Source organism: Ostrinia furnacalis, unplaced genomic scaffold (genome assembly GCF_004193835.3).
Source record: "Ostrinia furnacalis isolate ACB-3 unplaced genomic scaffold, ASM419383v2 OfSCF2256, whole genome shotgun sequence".
In the NCBI taxonomy this organism is placed as follows: domain Eukaryota; kingdom Metazoa; phylum Arthropoda; class Insecta; order Lepidoptera; family Crambidae; genus Ostrinia; species Ostrinia furnacalis.
In genome coordinates this window covers 156,745-175,092 of record NW_021132495.1, presented here as the reverse complement: position 1 = coordinate 175,092, position 18,348 = coordinate 156,745, and the positions used below count along the sequence as shown (strand labels likewise).

The following is an 18,348-nucleotide window of genomic DNA, read 5'->3' as shown; positions in this document are numbered from 1 at the left end:
CGAAGTCGCGGGCAAAAGCTATTTGTAAAATAATTAGACTAAATTAATAAAAGTGCCTACCCAAAGTCATTATTCCACGCGGACGAAGTCGCGGGCACAGCTATAAATGATAAATGCACTAACATACAAATTAGGTATAACAAAATATGTTACACTTTTCATTGTTAACCATTAGGTGACTGCGCTCTAATGCCTGGTATATTTATAGCCATGATCTGCTCGGGGCGTGCTCGAGCCACATGTAGAGACACATGCCGATGCGTCCGCGGGAAAACAAACGGAAACCGGCCACGCGATGGCCCGCGGGCTCGCAATTGTCTAGCAATCAGAAAATAGCCATAAGAAGAGTACCTATACCTAAGTTGCTATACTCTTCTTATGGCTATTTTCTGATTGCTAGACAAGTGCGGAAAACTTAAGCCAATTCACGGTCAGTTAAACTGATCAGTTAGCCCCAGAATAAATACAAATGTACATCAAAAAAACTGACTGTGTACAATGAATTTCAACTATGGTCACATCAATTCACACACATGGTCAGTTTGTGGATGTGCGGTCATCAGTTGAACTGCGTGAAAGTCCAGCTTTGAAGTAGTCATGTTCTTCAATATACTCGTAGCCCGATGATGTCCGTATCGGACTGCCGATTTAAAGTCAAAGTATTTTGACGCGATTCAAAGAGGATAGCTCGAACTCGAACTATTTGTACCACACCTAACACAAAAACATACCTACATTTAGTTTACTTAGATATAAATACCTACCAACAACCTTTTGAGAACAGTGCCAGTATCTTCATGCCTACAGCTGTTTTTATCTTCGTTCCAGGAGCAAACAGCCACTAATGTTGTGCGAGCTCGGGTCGATGGTGCGAATATGCGCGAGGAGGAGCTGGAGGTGGCGCTGAAGGTGGTGATCGTGGGCGACGGCGGCGTGGGCAAGTCCAGCATGATCCAGCGCTACTGCCGCGGCACCTTCACGCGCGACTACAAGAAGACCATCGGCGTCGACTTCCTGGAGCGACAGATCGAGTGAGCATTACTTTTTTAAAGAAACTAAACTTCATTGATCTTATTTTAGGAAGTGGGAACTCCTTCCTTCCCTGTTTCCGACGCGTCCTTATAGGTATTACGCTACCTCTTCTAATTAGCGCAACGATACCTCACGAAACGTGATACCTTCCACTGGTTGGGTTTCATAGATCCTGATCCTGGCTATACAGGAGTTGCAGTGGTGGGAAAGAGAGGTGGGATGAGTTTCGTTACGAGACATAAATAGTAGAAAGGTTTTGACTGTAGGTACTAAATACAATCAGTACACACAGATAAAAGTTACGCCACAGAATCTCTTGAAGACAAAGAACTGTTACCAGCATTGAAGATATTTTTTTTTTTCGGGGAAAACATGCATTAAAATGCATACCTATCCTGCGGGGACAGGGTAGGTTATGTGGGGCTCACCAAGTCAGAAGGACAAAGGCATACCCACTAAAAAGACCCCGGTGCTCCGTCATTCGCCTTAAGTGGGAAGGAACTGTGGGATTCCGGACAAAGCCTTCACTACCACAGTCCCTCCCGGCGATTGCCCGCCTACACGGCGCGCCCTACAGGCCCCCCAGGACGGGGGGCGATTGAAGATAACCTGTACTAACCACTTATAATACCACATTCCAGAATCGATGGCGAGGAGGTGCGGCTGATGCTGTGGGACACGGCGGGGCAGGAAGAATTCGACGCCATCACCAAGGCGTACTACCGCGGCGCGCACGCATGTGTGCTCGCCTTCTCCACCACCGACCGGGATTCCTTCCTTGCTCTACACTCCTGGAAGCTAAAGGTACCGTCTCCTTACGCTCAGGCGAGCGTCTAGGCCAGTGGTTCTTAACCGGTGGTCCCTGGAGGCATTCCAAGTGGTCCACGAAGATATCGTAATAAACAAGTGACGTGACGTGATGAGTCGAGTCAACTCAATGCAAACGGCGCACAGTGGGCGCGAAATCGACCTTTCATAGGATTTTGAAAAAAAAAGTGGTCCCTGACAAGACAGAAATTTGGTAAAACGGTCCCTCGTGACTTAAAGGTTAAGAACCACTGATCTAGGCAGACAGCCCGTCTGCTTGCTTTCTGGGGGGATAGATATAGGAAGATAAACCACAAATCGCGTACAATGGCCCAATCACGAGGCTAAGTGCGTTATTCGATTGCCCTGCAAAATTAACTCACTAACTACTCGCTCTACACTCCTGGAAGTTAATGAACTCCTCCTACTACTTGAAAGGAAATCACACGGAAGAGTAGAGACGATCCGATAGCATAGTGCCAGGGTAAATCTATTACTCGAAGAAAATGGAGAAGAAAAGACGACTCGGATGGCGTAGTGGTACGGTGAATCATCTCAGATTCAATTACTGTTTGAGTCAATTACGAGTACCTACTATAACCACGATAATAAATAGAAGACGATTCGCACTTATTAATATTTTTATTTGTGACGACTATAAATGTGTGATGCTACTGTGCCACTATTTCAATTAAATTAATATCAAACTAATAAAATTTACAAGGTAGCTAAAATATCTAATAATTTATATGTCGATCTAGAAATCTAATTTGAAAGTAGTGAAACCTGTATTTGATTTATTCACTCAAGTAGTACTAGCCTTAACGGTTTAATTTAGCTTCTGTCCGCAGCTAGCTAAATAACTACGTACATCAATGATTGATTGCATTCATTAAGTGGTCGTAAATTATGGGTTCAGATGGTTAAATCGTTCAAATCTGAAAAAACTTTCTTGTGTTGAAACAGAACCCATTTGCAAAAGAAACGTGCAGCTTACAATTATTTCTAAAACTTATCTTCCGCAGGCGAATAAAATTAAATGAAGCCGGTCGTTTAATGTTATCTGAAGTCGTGACTTTCGATCCGCTAATAAAGTAAACACGGCTGCAGATGCATGTGCTCTGCGTGCTCTTACTTGTATGTGTTTAAAGATTAAAATCGAACGAGAGTTCACCAACTCTACAATTGAATCGAACACAGCTTACCATTATCTCGTTACAACATATCTAAAGCACACAAACACATCGCATCGCATATCGTTGTTTACATATCCGGGCCTATATTTGGACGGGGTACAATCATCTCACAAACTATCGTCATTTCGCGAAGATGCCCGAGAGAAAGTACGCCGTCGCGTGCGCACTTGTTTTTCTGTTGGAAATAAGTTGTGTTGTGGCTTCAAGCAGTGAAGATAAATGCATAGACTATTACCAGACCGGAGATAATTTTGATTTGAATGAGTTGGAAGGCAGCCGGTTTGTAGTGTACTTCTGGCCGCCGAATCAGAGGCAGAGGAGCAACTGCGAAGTGATCACGTTTAAGAAGCTTTCGCGGCAAGATGTGCAGGCTGCATACAGTGACTGTAAGAAGCTCGACGTATCGAACCAGACTGTTGTACAAGCGTCGTATGTGAACAACGCTGGGAAATCGATGACACATCTCTACTACGGCGACGTCGAAGTGAAGCGGCAGTACCGAACTTGTGAACGCATTTCAAAGTACATATTCAAGAGGGTCAGCGATAACTATGTGATGGGGATCAACTGTTCGGCGGGAGGGCGGGGACTATTGCTGTCGAAGACTCTACCGAGCGCGTCCGAAGTGCAGTCGGTGGCTGACCAAATTGAGATCATGAGTGGTCGAGAAGGTAGCCCAGACTGCAAGCTATCAAGACGATGAGTTTAATGTTTTATGATTTAAGTAAATACAAAGTTACTGAAACTGATATTATGTACTTAAATGTTTACCTACCTTATATTTTGACATTATTTTATTTGTGTATTTCGTAAATAAACCGTTTTAATTAATTGCATTCTCATTTGTCTCCACTGCCCAATTATCATATTATCACATACAATGGCAATATTGCAAATTTTAAAGGTAATATAATATTTTGTGGTTATTTGTGTTAAAATTTACGATGTTAAGAATCTTTAAAATGTTCTTTTCTTTTTCAGGTAGAAAATGAATGTGGGGAGATCCCAACGATTATAGTGCAAAATAAAATAGATTTGATGGACCAATGCGTCGTTGGACCGTAAGTATTTATTTTCTATTTACCTAGAAAGAGTTTAGAGTTTAGCAAACTCCTAAAACCATTAAGTAGCTACATAAATAAAGTTAACACTTAAAAAAATATAGTTATAGCCACGATAGCCGAACGGTGAAGGGGTCGAAGTGGCCGACTCGAGATCCGAGGAACGCGGGTTCGAATCCCACCGCCGCTCGACTATTGTGGTGAGCCCACTCGTAACAAAAGCTTATTTAGCTTAACACGAGGGGCTAATAGGACTATTAGTAATTTGGGCAATACAAATTGCTAATAATCTTTTTAAAAAAAAAGTCAAAGTCGTGAAGTCGTGTTCCTGCGGTGGGGACTAAATAATCTGATGATGATAAACTAATTTACAGAGATGAAGCCGAGCTAGTGGCACGAGCGCTGGGCTGCCGGCTGATGCGAGCGTCCGTCAAGGAGGACGTCAACGTGGGCTCGGTGTTCCGAGCGCTCGCCGCGCGCTGCCTCGCGGACATGCGCCGCGAGGACGCCGCGCACGACGGCGCGCTGCCGCCCTGCGTGTCGCCCGTCATAGGTAACTATAGAGACGGAGCCTAGTAGACGCGGCACTGGCTGCCGGCTGATGCGAGCGGCCGTCAAGGAGGACGTCAACGTGGGCTCGGTGTTCCGAGCGCTCGCCGCGCGCTGCCGCCCTGCGTGTCGCCCGTCATAGGTAACTAATATAAGACCTTCCAAGGTACCAAGAAGAAAATAATTTAAACTAAACCCTATGTTTTAAGACATACGGTTGGATATGACACGCTACAGTTAAAAAATAGCAACACTAGCTCATAAGCGCCGTCAAGCTGCTACGAGAGCCGGCGCACGACCACAACTGATGGCGCCGCGAGGCGCTAGCCCACCCGATGAAATGCCTGCAGATGTACTCAAACGGCTCTTAGCAACGCTTGGAATCTCATTATTTACGACTAGATCCACAAAATAGCATGAATGAGAGAGACAAATCAACCTGTACCATCGATGTTTCTGGCTTCATGGCCAAAACGATACTGAACATAACATTTTCATTGCAGGCACTTTCACAAACCATAACAGCAACGGCACGATCCTTCTGCGGCCGGCGAAGCACCGGCCCGGCGGCAAGAAGAAGAACGTTCTCAAGAGCGCTTGCAGGATACTGTGATCACCACATACAGAAGAATAGACCTCTTTCGTGCGACAACACAGGATCTGGAGTATTAATGGTGCGGTACACAGACCAGTCATGCCGTTAGTAAATAATATGATCAAACATGGACAAGAATTTTGATAAACTATAACACTTTCTCGTAAAACAATTTGTGAATGTTATCAGTTACTTATTAATCAAGATGACTGCTTAATATCACGTCTTAAAAAACGATCTAACATTTTAGGATAACGTATCATGACCTCGAACTATCAAATACTCAAATTGAGTGTGTATTCCAAGATTGGATTGTGCTAAAAATAACATAACACAACCATGGATAAGGACAATGCAAAACAAACATTGAAATTAATATGTAAGAAGTAGCATAGAATAAAACGTGTACATATAACATGTAGTTATGTAAAAAACTTGCAAGTGCAATGAAATTAGATGTAACTTAATAACCCTTCGAATTATTGTGTATGTTCTGGCGAGGGTCAGAATTTCAGTTTCTCGTCAGACCATAAGTTCTAATCGTTCATTCGTATCGTAAATATTGTTAGTCATTTTTCATTATACGGACATAAAGTCGTAACAACGAAGTTATGTAAATAGTATGTACTTTTATGGAAAATTAATAAATTATTTTTTTCATATGCGACTTTCTTGTTATTCAATAAACACATATACATTTTAAGATGACTTTTTGTGTATAACTATAAAATAAAACACGTCATAAATAGCCAGTAGTGTATTTTAAAAGACGCTATATTACCAATTTAAGGCCGTAGGTACTTTTACATAAAACATTATGAGCGTGACCAGATGTTTAAAAACGCTTTCTATTATTTGGCCAAGCGCCAAAGGTTCAGTCTGACATAGATAATGATATTTATGCGTAAATAAGTAAAAAACAAATGCCGCTATATCAGCTTTAAATATTTTTATATTGGACCCTAAAAAGTCCGCGTACTGCTTATGCTTATCTATGTCAGACTTTCTACATATTATTACAATTACAACTAACACATAAATTATCATGTATCGTTCGTAACATAAGTACAATAGGTTTTGTAAATATAAAACGGTAAACTATCTAACTATGTAGCACTTTTACCGACTGTAATACCTACATAGTTTAGAAATATAGGAAATAAACATATGTAAATTACCGTCATTAAATTAGGATGTACAGCATCTCTTATCATAGAAATCAAATCAAATAAGCTTTATTTTATGGGATATATTTTAGAGATAATTTTGATTAGTTTCCCGTTGCTTATTACAACACTTTATTAATGTATTAATTTTGAATTTTTTAAATTAGTTTTGCTAACCCTAAATCATGTCTAAGCCAAACATTATTAATTTTTCATACCGTAAGTGATGAGATTTTATAAATCCAAAATAGTACTACGTACCTGTATCATTGTCACTACAACATAACTTTGTAGTTGGATGCGCAACGAGATTGACAGCGTTCCAACATTATAACCTTATATCTAAAAAGATAGATACAAATCAAAATGTTTTAAACTTTTTGGTGATGTTAAATAATCCGTTATAATTTATTAGAAAATAAGATATAAAATATTTTATAACATACCTCTCACTACACGACAAACATTTTCATAAATCACTTTCTGGAAAGTATATTTTGATACAACTTACCAACGGGTAAATTCGTGTGATATTGGCATGAAATGATAAATGTTTGAACGAAAACTTTTCAAAATTTTCAGAGCATGAGCACTCAAAAGATTTTCTTTATAAAGAACGATATTATCAGAATACCGTTCCAAAAAATTTATCAAAATATACCTTCTCATCTCACTATAACAACTACCTTTTATCTAGGAAAATGTGTTACATAAGGTTTCAGTGGAAATTATTTAGATTTTAGCTCTGTGTATTTTATACATCAAACACAATTATATCAACACACTTTCCGCAAATCAAAGGCACTAACGGCCTCCCCAACACGCCTATTGAGCATAAATAGTTAAAGTACATTTATATTTTAGGAATCTTGAATAATGAAAACTCCTGAGTCTCGCTAACAGAATCATAAATGAGTATGGAATATGTTTAAATTACATCAAAATGCATCAGCTGTCGCTTGAAGACAGAACAAAACAACCTATTTCCAAAAAATACAGCCCAAATATTAGCAAAATGTGGAACCCTAACAGATATCACTTACAGACAATTTTCGCAACCAAAACTCAACTCGCTTATCGAAAAGACATTTAACATTCAAAATAAAAATAAAATAACAATCAACAAAAAAGGTGCTTAAAACTTTGACAAAATACAAGCTAAGACGACTGATAATATAAATTGTCCTTACGAGTGCACTGGAAGATACGTACGTACTGGAATATTACGCGTACAAACAGATAGTGAACGACATTAATTTTAGCTGGCAACACACATTATCACATTTGCCAAAGCTTATACCCACTGTGAAACACCTGAGATTTGAATGTGAATCAGGACAACGCTAAATATATTCAATATCTAGGAAGAAACATCAAGGATGCGTAATTTTAATGTATTTACAATTTTGAATAGAATTTAGACCACGCTAGAATTTTTCAGCCCAATAACATTTAACAGATCAATCATCAGTTGAAACGAAACACAAGCAGATCATCCAACTCGAACGTAAGAAGTCCTCTCAGCCGCGTAAAACAAAAGCTGGCAATAACTAAGCTCAGTGGAGCACTAGTCTATGCATTTGGGCCTCTACTCACGAGCACGTGGTGACGTTGAGTCTCGCAAAGTACTCGAGGAGTCCCTGGAGGCGTTTCTTGACTCGTTTCTGGTCGTCGAGGGTGCAGCCGAGGATGGCGGACTCGAAGTTTTTGTCAGTCCCGCTAGAGGGGTCAGGTTGCGACGTGCAGGCGTTCATGTAGGTCTGGCAGCGCGAGTGCGCCACGACCGCATCGTCGTGCACCGACATCACTAGCTGGTCTATGTACATGTTCACCTGAAAGACAAGGGACCAGGGTTTTATACTTCGATCGTTTTAGCCAAATGACGTCCACTGCTGGACAAAAGCCTCCCCCAAGGATTTCCACAATGAACGGTCCTGCGCTGCCCGCATCCAGGATCTTCCCGCGATAAAGGTCGGTCCACCTAGTAGGCCTGCCCACGCTACGTCGAAGGTTTTATACTTACCAGAGTGGAACTGCCACTCTACAGTGGCGCCATCCTGGTGAGTGCAAATGCGATATTCCTCCTACCGATTCAGCGCTCACCAGTTGGCTTCACTGTCTCAGGCACTAGAATGTGACAGAACCTCACTCATACAATGGCGGCGCCAACTGATGAGCGTTAAAACTATAGCCATAATTTCTTAGGGTGTTCTTTAAATTATGCTTCATTTAAGACTAATATTTCTAGGTTTTCCAAGCATTTGGGGTTTCGGTTTCGTAACCAGTTGGTACGTGTTTTACGAGAACAATTTTACAGCCATCCATAGGACTTAGTTTTTATCATGAAAACGTCCATTACGCGATATGATAAAACTAGCTCTTAATTAAACATCATCAACCTCCTCTAAAAAATATACGAGCAATGAAAAACACAACCACGTCTGTGTCTTTCATTGCACTTTAAGAGCCATTTCACAAAAATATTCCGCGCGAATTTAGGTAAAAGCTGTCAACGCAACGTCAAAAGAGTAAAAAGAACGCTGAAATGGACAAAAAAATCTAGAGCCGTGACCGTATTAAGACTTGATTTAAGTTATTAATATTAAGGTAGAATGAGGTATTCAAACTTGATAAATTAATTTAAATTTTTAATAGAGTTATTAAGTCTTTTATATTTCGATTCATAATGAAACTAGTAATAATAACTAATAATATAATAATATGTAAAATATATATTAAGTACAAAATAAAGACAGTCACATAGTGAAAAAAAAATCTACCCCCTTACAGCTCCATCATCGGACCCTGGATACGAAATATTCGTCAAGGCGAATCACACAAGCCCAAACTCCATAGGGTTCTATTGTTTTGTTATGGAGGTGGCCATTGCATCTCCTCCAGATCCATTATCAGACAGAGCTAAGAAATAAACATTATTATAAGTAAACAAATAACTAAAATAATTAATCTTACTATCTTACTTCTTACTAGTCTTACTAATATTATAAATACGGAAGTTTGTGTGGACGTCTGGATGTTTGTTACACTTTCACACAAAAACTACTGAACAGATTTTGATGAAACTTTACAGTACAGTACAGCAGTACTAGGCAGTCTGTGTTCAACTATCACTCGGGTCGGACGTTCCTATCGCAAGACCTTTGGTTCACTCAGTTCCGATACGACTCTAGTGATGTGTGTAATTACTATTATTAGTGCTTTGTGTAGTGGATTTCATTTTGCCTGAGACCTACGCCATGAACCCTGAACCAGAAGACCCTGTCGCCAGCGACAGCGACGCTCATCCATCCCTGGCGTCGACCAGAATAACAATGTATAGGCTATAATTTATGACGATCTGTGACAAACTAAATTTCAAGCGAGTGAAGCCGCGGGCAATACTACATATTTCATACTAGCTTTTTGCCTGCTACTTCTTCTGCGATGAAGTGGAAAATGGTTCTAATAGAATTAAAATATTCTAAGAAAATTAATTTTGTTAAATGATTATATTTTTTGATATAAAATCTACAAATATTAGATTTATTATATTTAAATATTTGAATACTTGTTTACAAAATTATGAGATCTTTCTAAAACAAAATTTAAACACTACACCTGCCGCAGATTTCTTTGTAAACAATGTTTTTCGTTCAGGTGCTAAAATCACCAGGCTATTGTGTGCGCATACTCTGGAGTATTCCACATAGAACTGGTCGTCGGAGAAGCATAGATTTCCTTTAAGTCTACTCCCGCTACCATATGGAACTCCGCTAAAACTCGTGAGGGCGCCAACACTTGCTTTTGTATCGAAAATTAGTATGAGCAGCTGCGCCCGCGGTTGCCCGTTGCAGGCTCTATGCAACCACACTATTTTAAACCGTGGTCCCTAAGCATGAGATGGGAAACTGCACTCTCTTGAATTCTCTTGAATTTGATGGTGTTAGGGGAATCCTAGGAATGAATACAGACTTTCCAGGACAGTAATCTCCTCATCAATATTGCGAAATTGCGAGTTGCAATGCAATGTTACGTTTTCACTTGTTATTTTATTGTAATCTGACCTTGATTTTTCAAACACGTGTCAAAATAAAAAAAATAATTTAAATCAAAAGTACTAAGGAATATTTCATTGATATCAACTTAGAAACAAGCACAGATCACAGAAACTAAAGGGAAATGTGACAAGGGACAAATTGGAACATATTGCTTGTGAAAGCAATGATGACAGTAGCGACGTCATTATGTAAACAGTTTATATTGCTTGCATAGTACTAAAGATTATTCGAACGTTGAATACTGATACCGCAATGGATAATGAGCACATAATTTGATTTCTTTGTGTGTGTGAATTTCTAATACGACACTGAGTTTCGAACTCAGCGCATTACTTAGCATCTCTCTATATTTCTATGGAACCAAGTTATCTCCAAAATAACATTCCACACCTTTTTAACCTAGTCAGGTAATAATTTTAATAAAATACGAAGCACGTCATCTATCAATAGGATATATGTATATTTTAGAAGTTAATAAATTATGCATAAAATATAAACACTTTAGAAGTTTAGTTAAATCGTAGAATTTCTGAAAAACAAGTACTAAAATCGTACTGAAAAAAAAAGTATTAATATGTTATCTAATTTATTTATTAAACGTCGAATTTTATCAAAGATTTTGGACTAAAGTTTTTGAAAATATTTTATAGCCAACATAGAAAAAAATTAGGATTCTAAATCGTGAAAGAAATTTTTTTCGGAGCCTATTGCCTCCAAACAAACAAACAAACAATTAAATCTTTCCTCTTTTATTAGTATAGATTTAACAACAGAACAAAACGCTTCTTTTTCTTCTTCACGAAACAAAACTCAAAGCGGATAAATAAATAAACAAATCTTTGGACAATTTCACAGCGCCATCTAGTCCAAAAGTAGGCAACCAATATGCTTGTGTTAAGGGTGCTATCATAATGGATATACTTTTTTATAATTTATTTATTAAATTAAATACATGGTACCTACATATTATACATAGTTACACCCAGATCCGTCAAAGAAATTAAAATTCATCATTTCAATTTCTGCTCGGCCGGCCGACTCGAAACAGCCTCTCGGCATAGTATCAAATGTATTTGGTCGCCGTACAAATCACCGCTTCACGACACGAACGCACGTAAACGTCACGGCGGGAAAAATGACACAGGTCCTGCCTTGACGGGCGCTCGCGCCATACTAATCGATGTCGGCTTCCGCATTGTAATTTATACTGATATTCACATCAATATTTTGACAAAGTGGTTACTAATATTTAAACAATAACTGTAGAAATCAATTCTACAATGAATATTCTTTATTTTGGGATACTTTTATTGCAGTTATTGCTGTGTTTTTAAACCAAAAACCACGATCAAAATGTGACGTTAATCTTCAAATTTGCCAAATTATTTTTAGATTTTACTCAATAATGGTAATGAAATTCAAGAATCTATTTCATTAATGGACTACAAGAATATATGTCCGATGATTACTATATATTTTTAAGCTTATTATATGAGCATAAATAATAGATACAGGACTTTGAAAATGAGTCTGCGGCAATTTTTCCGTAAAATGGTTGTGGGAGATGGGGCACTGTGAATTAAGCAAAATAGTTTTAGTAAATCCGTTTCATTAATGGTCAACACCAAGGATTGACCTATCTTTCGCAGTTATTAAATAATATCTGGGTGTTGCTTAAGATAGTAATTCATGCTTCCAAAATCTTAGAAATTCGCACGAAAATGTAAAATGGCTCTTAAATACTACTGTGATATGTGGCCTTCATACAACTTGTTTCATGAAGAACTCATTAATTTAAAAAATAATTTCTATGGCACTATTATCAGGGGTTGTGGTTTCAATTAAGCGATAAACAAATGGACTCATGCATAGAACAAGCAGGCATTTATAGCTGCCATGGAGGAAACCACATACCACAATAGTTTTAAACAGTGATAAGTTTCACAAAGTTGTTATGGATAGTTCAATTATGAAGCTTTTGCAGCACCATTAATATATTTATTAAACTTAAGAGTTTCCAAAACGGGTTATTATTTGGGTCAGTTAGTTTCGAGAAAAGATGTTCGAAAAATAGAAAATAAAAAATAGAAATTGCGCCTTTCTTATGATTATTAGCTTAATGTGTACTTTGATAAGGTTTGTAATCGTACCTGATGCAACGCCTCTTCCTGCTGCGGGTCGCGGTCGGTTCTCACGGCCACCTCCACCGTCATCGCTCGCGCCAGGATCCGGTCCGCGTATCTGACTATGTCGTCCTTGTCACCTGGAATGATATTAGGCATAGTTCAAGGACTAGTCCGAATGGTCTTGACTCAAGACGCAACAAGAGAATAACAAGACAAGAGTCTTGAGGGAAAAGGCTTGCAAACGCAACACACGAAAATATTTCAGTTTTAAAAGTGTGTCAGTTCAATCAGCGCGGGGATTTCGATTTTAATGAGCAAATGGCTTGTTACTATTAAAATGATGGAATATAGCCACCTTATTGAAGTAAGTATTGAATACATCACATCTACAAAACAAATAAAAAATATGATATCGCTTTGGTTATATTATGTATAGTCTAGGCAAACTAATATAAACTACACAATAGTTTCAACTAAAAGACGCCCACTGTTGGGCGAAGGCTTCCCCCAAGGAATTTAATAACGACTGGTCCTGCGCTGCCCGCATCCAGGTACTTTCCCCGACCTTCGCCATATAGCCTAGAACATTGTGGTACTATTATTTTCATATCACGTTGTTCTAGAGTGGTCTAGTTTATAACCACCCGCATCTCCCTTGGTCCAGCGCCGCTATAGCCTGCACAGTGGCGGCGTAGCATGGGTTGGCACCCGGGGCGATCACCCCCCCGTCCCCCCCGTCATAAGTCCTAAGGCACCCTCTGGTACCCCCCAGGATTTTGGAGTTACAATTCGAAGATTGGAAGACAATCGCACCCCCCCCGTATCATGGACATAGACCGCAGATTTGCCATGCAGATTCGTCAGTGAGTACTAATCTGCGCGACTTGTGTCACCCCCTGATGCTTGGCACCCGGGGCGGACCGCCCCCACCGCCCCCCCCCTTACGCCGCTACTGAGCCTGCACGATACAGCGGGAGTGGTCCACAACTCACAGTCGGTGATGTCAGTCAGCAGCTCGGAGTGCTTGACGCTGTCCAGCGTGGACAGCAGCGAGTCGCGCTCCTCCTCGATGCATCTCCCTTGGTCCGGCGCCGCTATAGCCTGCACGATACAGCGGGAGTGGTCCACAACTCACAGTCGGTGATGTCAGTCAGCAGCTCGGAGTGCTTGACGCTGTCCAGCGTGGACAGCAGCGAGTCGCGCTCCTCCTCGATGCGCACGGTGTCGCGCCGCAGCCGCTCCACCCGCATCTCCACTTGGTCCAGCACTGCTATTAACCTGTATGATACCACAAAACGTCTTATGGAGTTTTAATATGGTTTATTTTTCATAAAAAATACATAGTGTGATTTGCAGCCGTTTTCTGACTTGTCGGTGCGGCAGCGGCGCGAAATCAGCACGCTCGGCATACGCGGTACCGAAAGCTTACCGAGCGCCTATATTTCAATGGAGCGTTCCTGATTGGCGCAGCGTGTGTGGCACAGACTCAATACTCGTGCCGCTGCTGCGCCGACAAGTCAGAAAATGGCCTAAGTGTGATTAACCAAGCATTCATTAGAAAGTGGTGCATGGAAATGTTTTGGGACCATTATTGTTATGTTTGTTTTGCTTAGCTTTGCAATCTTTTTTTCCAACTTGTTTTCTAATATAACATTATGGTATAATAATTCATACATGAAACTATCTAATTGACCATTACATATTTGAATATTTTTAACTTGAAAATAAGTTTTTTAAAATCTGTTCTGTCATTTTAGCAGCATTTTATAATAAAAAATCTTTTTCATTTTTCTTAAGCAGATTGAAAGGCAAATGTAAATGAGTCAAATGCCTAATTTTGAATCAACACAACTTATTATGAATAGGTTCATACAACTGTGTATTACTAATGTGTTCATCGCTGAAGGTTACATAAGGGTTCAGTGAACCTTGGGCTGGGGACAATGCACTTGCACAACACATTTGTTTGCATGTCTGATGCTAAAATGAATTAGTGTTCAATTCTGGGTGGATTGATGGCATTATGAAGTGGAGTTGGTTGACCTTCTGTCATTGTGATTCATGAATAACTAAAATAATAATTCATGGATGAAGCACAATGTGGAAAATCATGCCAAATGTCAGTTATTTTCCACATTGTGCTTTTTCTAACAAGAGGGAAGTGAAACTATAATTCTTGTTTTATTAACAATGAAATTAATAATTTATATAATTTTGGCAATATGTTAAGGTTGTGAATGTACATTCTAGAGAACTATTTTATATTATGAGTGAAAATTACTTAATAAAATTACTTTAAATAGTTAATTTATATTTACCAATTTGGCAAATAAGGAACATTGTACACACAGGCATAATAACGTCTAGTGTCTAGACAAACCTAAAGAGGATTTAGGACGCTATTTGGATCAAATATGTATAATATTAAAAAAAATAAATAAAAACGTACTTACGTTGCAAATATAAAATGACAATGTATAAGTTACCTACATGCAAACTGTTAAATGGCTGTAGAATTTCTGAAATCTTAAGATATTTTAAGCGAACAAAAAACATGCATCTTTAGTATTTCCTTGTAGATTGCGTCAATTGTCAGTCAGTGTAACAACTGCTACCATGACCCAGTAGCGTTTCGCAACACGTTACAAGCAATTAAAATGCTGGCCAAGTACAGGAGTGGCCCTGCTTTGACTTCTGTTGATACATTTCCTTATTTTTCTTTGTTATTGATTCTAATTCATCCTTATATAGCACAATAATATGAATATTATGTATCCAAAAACATTTTACAAAGGATGTGGCACATTTTCTAAATTGGTTATTGCTGAGAAACTGTATAATAGCTTTGAAGATTAATCTCCGATAGCCGAAAGCGCTAAACTATGAGTGTGGGTGGTATCGTTAACTTTTTATAACTAGGCCGTTACCGCTTTGACCTTTTTTGGACGGCGACCTACGTAATGAGATCTCTGAACTGCGCAGCATAGCCAGTGCTGAAGACGCTTAGCAGAAGGTTTTATTCTCTAAATCGACAATCTAATGCGTTATCACTCACCTATCTTTCGGGGCCTGAGTCCCCAAAGCCGACGACTCATCAATAAGGGGCAGCCGAGACCCTTCGCCGGCGTACGACCACTCGGCTGCGTACTGGTCCACTTCCATGGTTCGCGACACGTCCCGGTAAGGCCCAGCCAGGATTAAATTAACCTTTTAATACTTTAAACGCCGATGATTTTGTCTTTCTAATAAAAATATGCAACTAGCACTGATTTTCCGAGAACGAGAAACTTAACGTCAATGTCAAACTGATCAAAACAACAAAAATTGACTGACAGGCGACAGAACCAGACAGAACAAATGACAGGCATTGACAGGAGTGAGAGAACAGATTATGTACTGGAGATAATGTTGCCATTTTTTACTTTTCTTTATGGCAATACTCGTTAAGGCAAAAAAAACACCAAATCTACGGGGTGAAGAAGCTGGCTGACTTGATTTTCAATGACGTGGTTATTTTTATATTGGGAATTTGGGAGACCATGGTGCAGCAATGTGGTGTCGATACTATAGGACTCGTAGTACCAAGTTTCCCGGGTTAAGCCGTAGTTAAATGAAAATATCTTAATAACAATGTTAAAAAGGAGAAAAATAAAAAAGAATCATGTTTTTAAATTTATTTATGTGCTTAAAACGTTCTGATGCTCAGTTTATAAATATTTATGGTATTACTTTGAATGTTTTTCGCATTAACAATAAATAAAATCTTGGCATCGATTTAACAATTTACAATACTGCGATGCGACTGTAGTTTGTCTGGGCGGTATGTGAAACTATTATCCACACAATCTACTAAGAAAAAAAAAACTTATCATAGTAATAAATTTAGATCACAATACATATAGATGACCCACGCTGAACTGTCCCGCCAAACTCAATGACAGGGGGGCGCTACCATCGTTCAACTATATGGTTTCCAACATGTCAAAAATCTGAACCAGCGATCCGGTATTGACGGTGGCGCCCCACTGTCAATGTCATCGACAGGACAGTCCAGTATTTTGGAACTATATTACATAATTTAAATTATAAAAAATATAATACCTCTAGGACCGTAACGCACTAACTAGGGTTTTTAGTATAACTTTTTCAATATTCAAAGCTGTTGTACAGTAGCTTTCGTATAATTTAAAACAACAATTAATAAGATAACAAATACAAAATTTCATAATTTTAAAACATCGATCTCAAATAAAAACAAACGTGTTATTATTTGTACAGAATTAAGATTTGTTCTAACACTAACAAAGGGCTAATATAATATTGAACTTACATTCAAAGGGGCTCTACACTAATTTATCTGAAATCTCTGTATTGTCCTTTAGCCCAAACATGATTCTACAATTTACATATTTTTAGTTATTGCCGAACCGCTAAATTGTGTTTAGCGTTTTTTCACATAAGAACAATAATTAATAAACCATGCAATTTACAGTAGGTAACATAAATACACACATATTCTGTTCTTATATGAGATCGACATTACATTATTTATTATTGAATGATTGAAAATTAATTAAACTAATTCAATAAATTACCATTTACGGCTGAAATAAAAATGGCCTGGAAGAAAAAAGTCGCGTAACTATAATTGACATCGAATAGATACAATCGACCGCTAAGTCTAGTTATTTGTAAATAAATTATGTTATAATTATATTTATAAAAATCTGTGACATAGATTACAAGGGATAAAACTAAATATAAACTGAATGCCATACATTCAAAATATTATTACATACAAGCAGTAAATAAGTTTGAGGTAACGAAATAGTACCAGCAGAGGTTATTTATAGATATGGACTAATATAAAAGCTGAGTAGACCCTGAAGAAGTTTTGCATTGACTTCTGCTGTAGAATTCTCTAATAAGTAATATATTACTCCCACCAAAAAGTTGCGTTTACACCAAAAGATGCACAACTTTAAGTGGTATAAATATACACTGAAATTAGTTATATCTTTGTATTAGTTCAACAAACATTTATTAGCATGCATTAACTACACGATCGTAGTTAATAAAAATAAATCAGGAATTGATAGTTTTATTATTTTTTTAAGCACTAATTATAATTAGTTAACACTAGACGTTTTATTGCATTATTATGAAACACTATTCACAAGCAATATTTTAGAAATACTTTCATAAATAAAATAGGAACACATTGTGTTGAATTTCAAATTATATGACTGGCATATTTTAAAATGCTGTATAATTTAAAAGATATGTTCCATGAAATCATACTTATAAACATAAAGTATTAACATTCATTCATAAGCAATGACTCGTTAACATTACTTCATTTCAAGTGCTTTGTTTGAAGCATTTCTTATAACGTTTTATTTTGGAAATAACATACGAGTAAGTTTAACTCGAGTTGAGCCAAAAGAAATTTTATGTAGTAATGTGTTCTCGCCATTAGATTTAAAGGACAATGACCAAAAGTGGTCCAAATGTCCACCACTATTGAGACCTATATTGGCTTATAGTCCATTAAATACAGATTAACTTTCAATATGGGACGAAAAAAAAATAAGCTGTCAGTAAAAAGTTATGACCGTATGAAAAATTGTAGTAGTTTACGCGCTAACTCAGGAACTACTGGTCCGATTTGAAAATTTTTTTTTGTTATGGATAGCCCATTTATCAAGGATGGTTTTAGGTTATATAACATCACCCTACAACCAATAGGGGCGGAGCA

At 38.2% G+C, this 18,348-nt stretch overlaps 3 protein-coding genes across 4 annotated transcripts in view; 2 read left to right on the top strand and 1 right to left on the bottom strand.

Moving 5' to 3' along the window:
• Positions 1 to 5,943, top strand: part of LOC114354882 (RAS oncogene family member Rab23) — a 29,056-nt gene extending 23,113 nt beyond the window's left edge. The window contains exons 2-6 of the mRNA XM_028307466.1: positions 829 to 1,031; positions 1,674 to 1,836; positions 4,017 to 4,096; positions 4,471 to 4,649; positions 5,149 to 5,943. Coding sequence (XP_028163267.1) covers positions 877 to 1,031; positions 1,674 to 1,836; positions 4,017 to 4,096; positions 4,471 to 4,649; positions 5,149 to 5,258 — 687 coding nt within the window. The 5' untranslated portion in view covers positions 829 to 876 and the 3' untranslated portion in view covers positions 5,259 to 5,943. The remainder of the gene's footprint in view (positions 1 to 828; positions 1,032 to 1,673; positions 1,837 to 4,016; positions 4,097 to 4,470; positions 4,650 to 5,148) is intronic.
• On the top strand, positions 2,736 to 3,849 carry LOC114354884 (uncharacterized). The gene has a single exon (XM_028307469.1). It carries the CDS (start codon positions 3,169 to 3,171, stop codon positions 3,736 to 3,738), a length of 570 nt encoding a protein of 189 aa, XP_028163270.1. The 5' UTR covers positions 2,736 to 3,168; the 3' UTR covers positions 3,739 to 3,849.
• Positions 5,944 to 6,100: 157 nt separating the features above from the next.
• Positions 6,101 to 15,912, bottom strand: LOC114354883 (BAG family molecular chaperone regulator 2). 2 transcript variants are annotated; one of them, XM_028307467.1, is made up of 5 exons: positions 15,646 to 15,912; positions 13,799 to 13,868; positions 13,583 to 13,655; positions 12,615 to 12,727; positions 6,101 to 8,238 (listed from the first exon to the last, which is right to left on the bottom strand). In XM_028307467.1, the coding sequence occupies exons 1-5, from the start codon at positions 15,750 to 15,752 to the stop codon at positions 7,999 to 8,001; spliced, it is 603 nt and encodes a 200-aa protein (XP_028163268.1). In that variant the 5' UTR covers positions 15,753 to 15,912; the 3' UTR covers positions 6,101 to 7,998. The 2 variants fall into 2 exon arrangements, with proteins under 2 accessions (XP_028163268.1, XP_028163269.1); XM_028307468.1 differs by lacking the exon at positions 13,583 to 13,655 and having other exon boundaries at positions 13,726 to 13,868.
• Between the last annotated feature and the right edge of the window lie 2,436 nt (positions 15,913 to 18,348).

Coding starts and splice junctions, on each gene's coding strand:
- LOC114354883 (XM_028307468.1), bottom strand. CDS start 15,752: ATGGAAGTGGACCAGTACGCAGCCGAGTGGTCGTACGCCGGCGAAGGG. Junction 13,869..15,645: donor ACTCAGGCCCCGAAAGATAG/GTGAGTGATAAC, acceptor GGTATCATACAG/GTTAATAGCAGTGCTGGACC. Junction 8,239..12,614: donor AGGAAGAGGCGTTGCATCAG/GTACGATTACAA, acceptor CTTGTCTTTCAG/GTGAACATGTACATAGACCA.
- LOC114354884 (XM_028307469.1), top strand. CDS start 3,169: ATGCCCGAGAGAAAGTACGCCGTCGCGTGCGCACTTGTTTTTCTGTTG.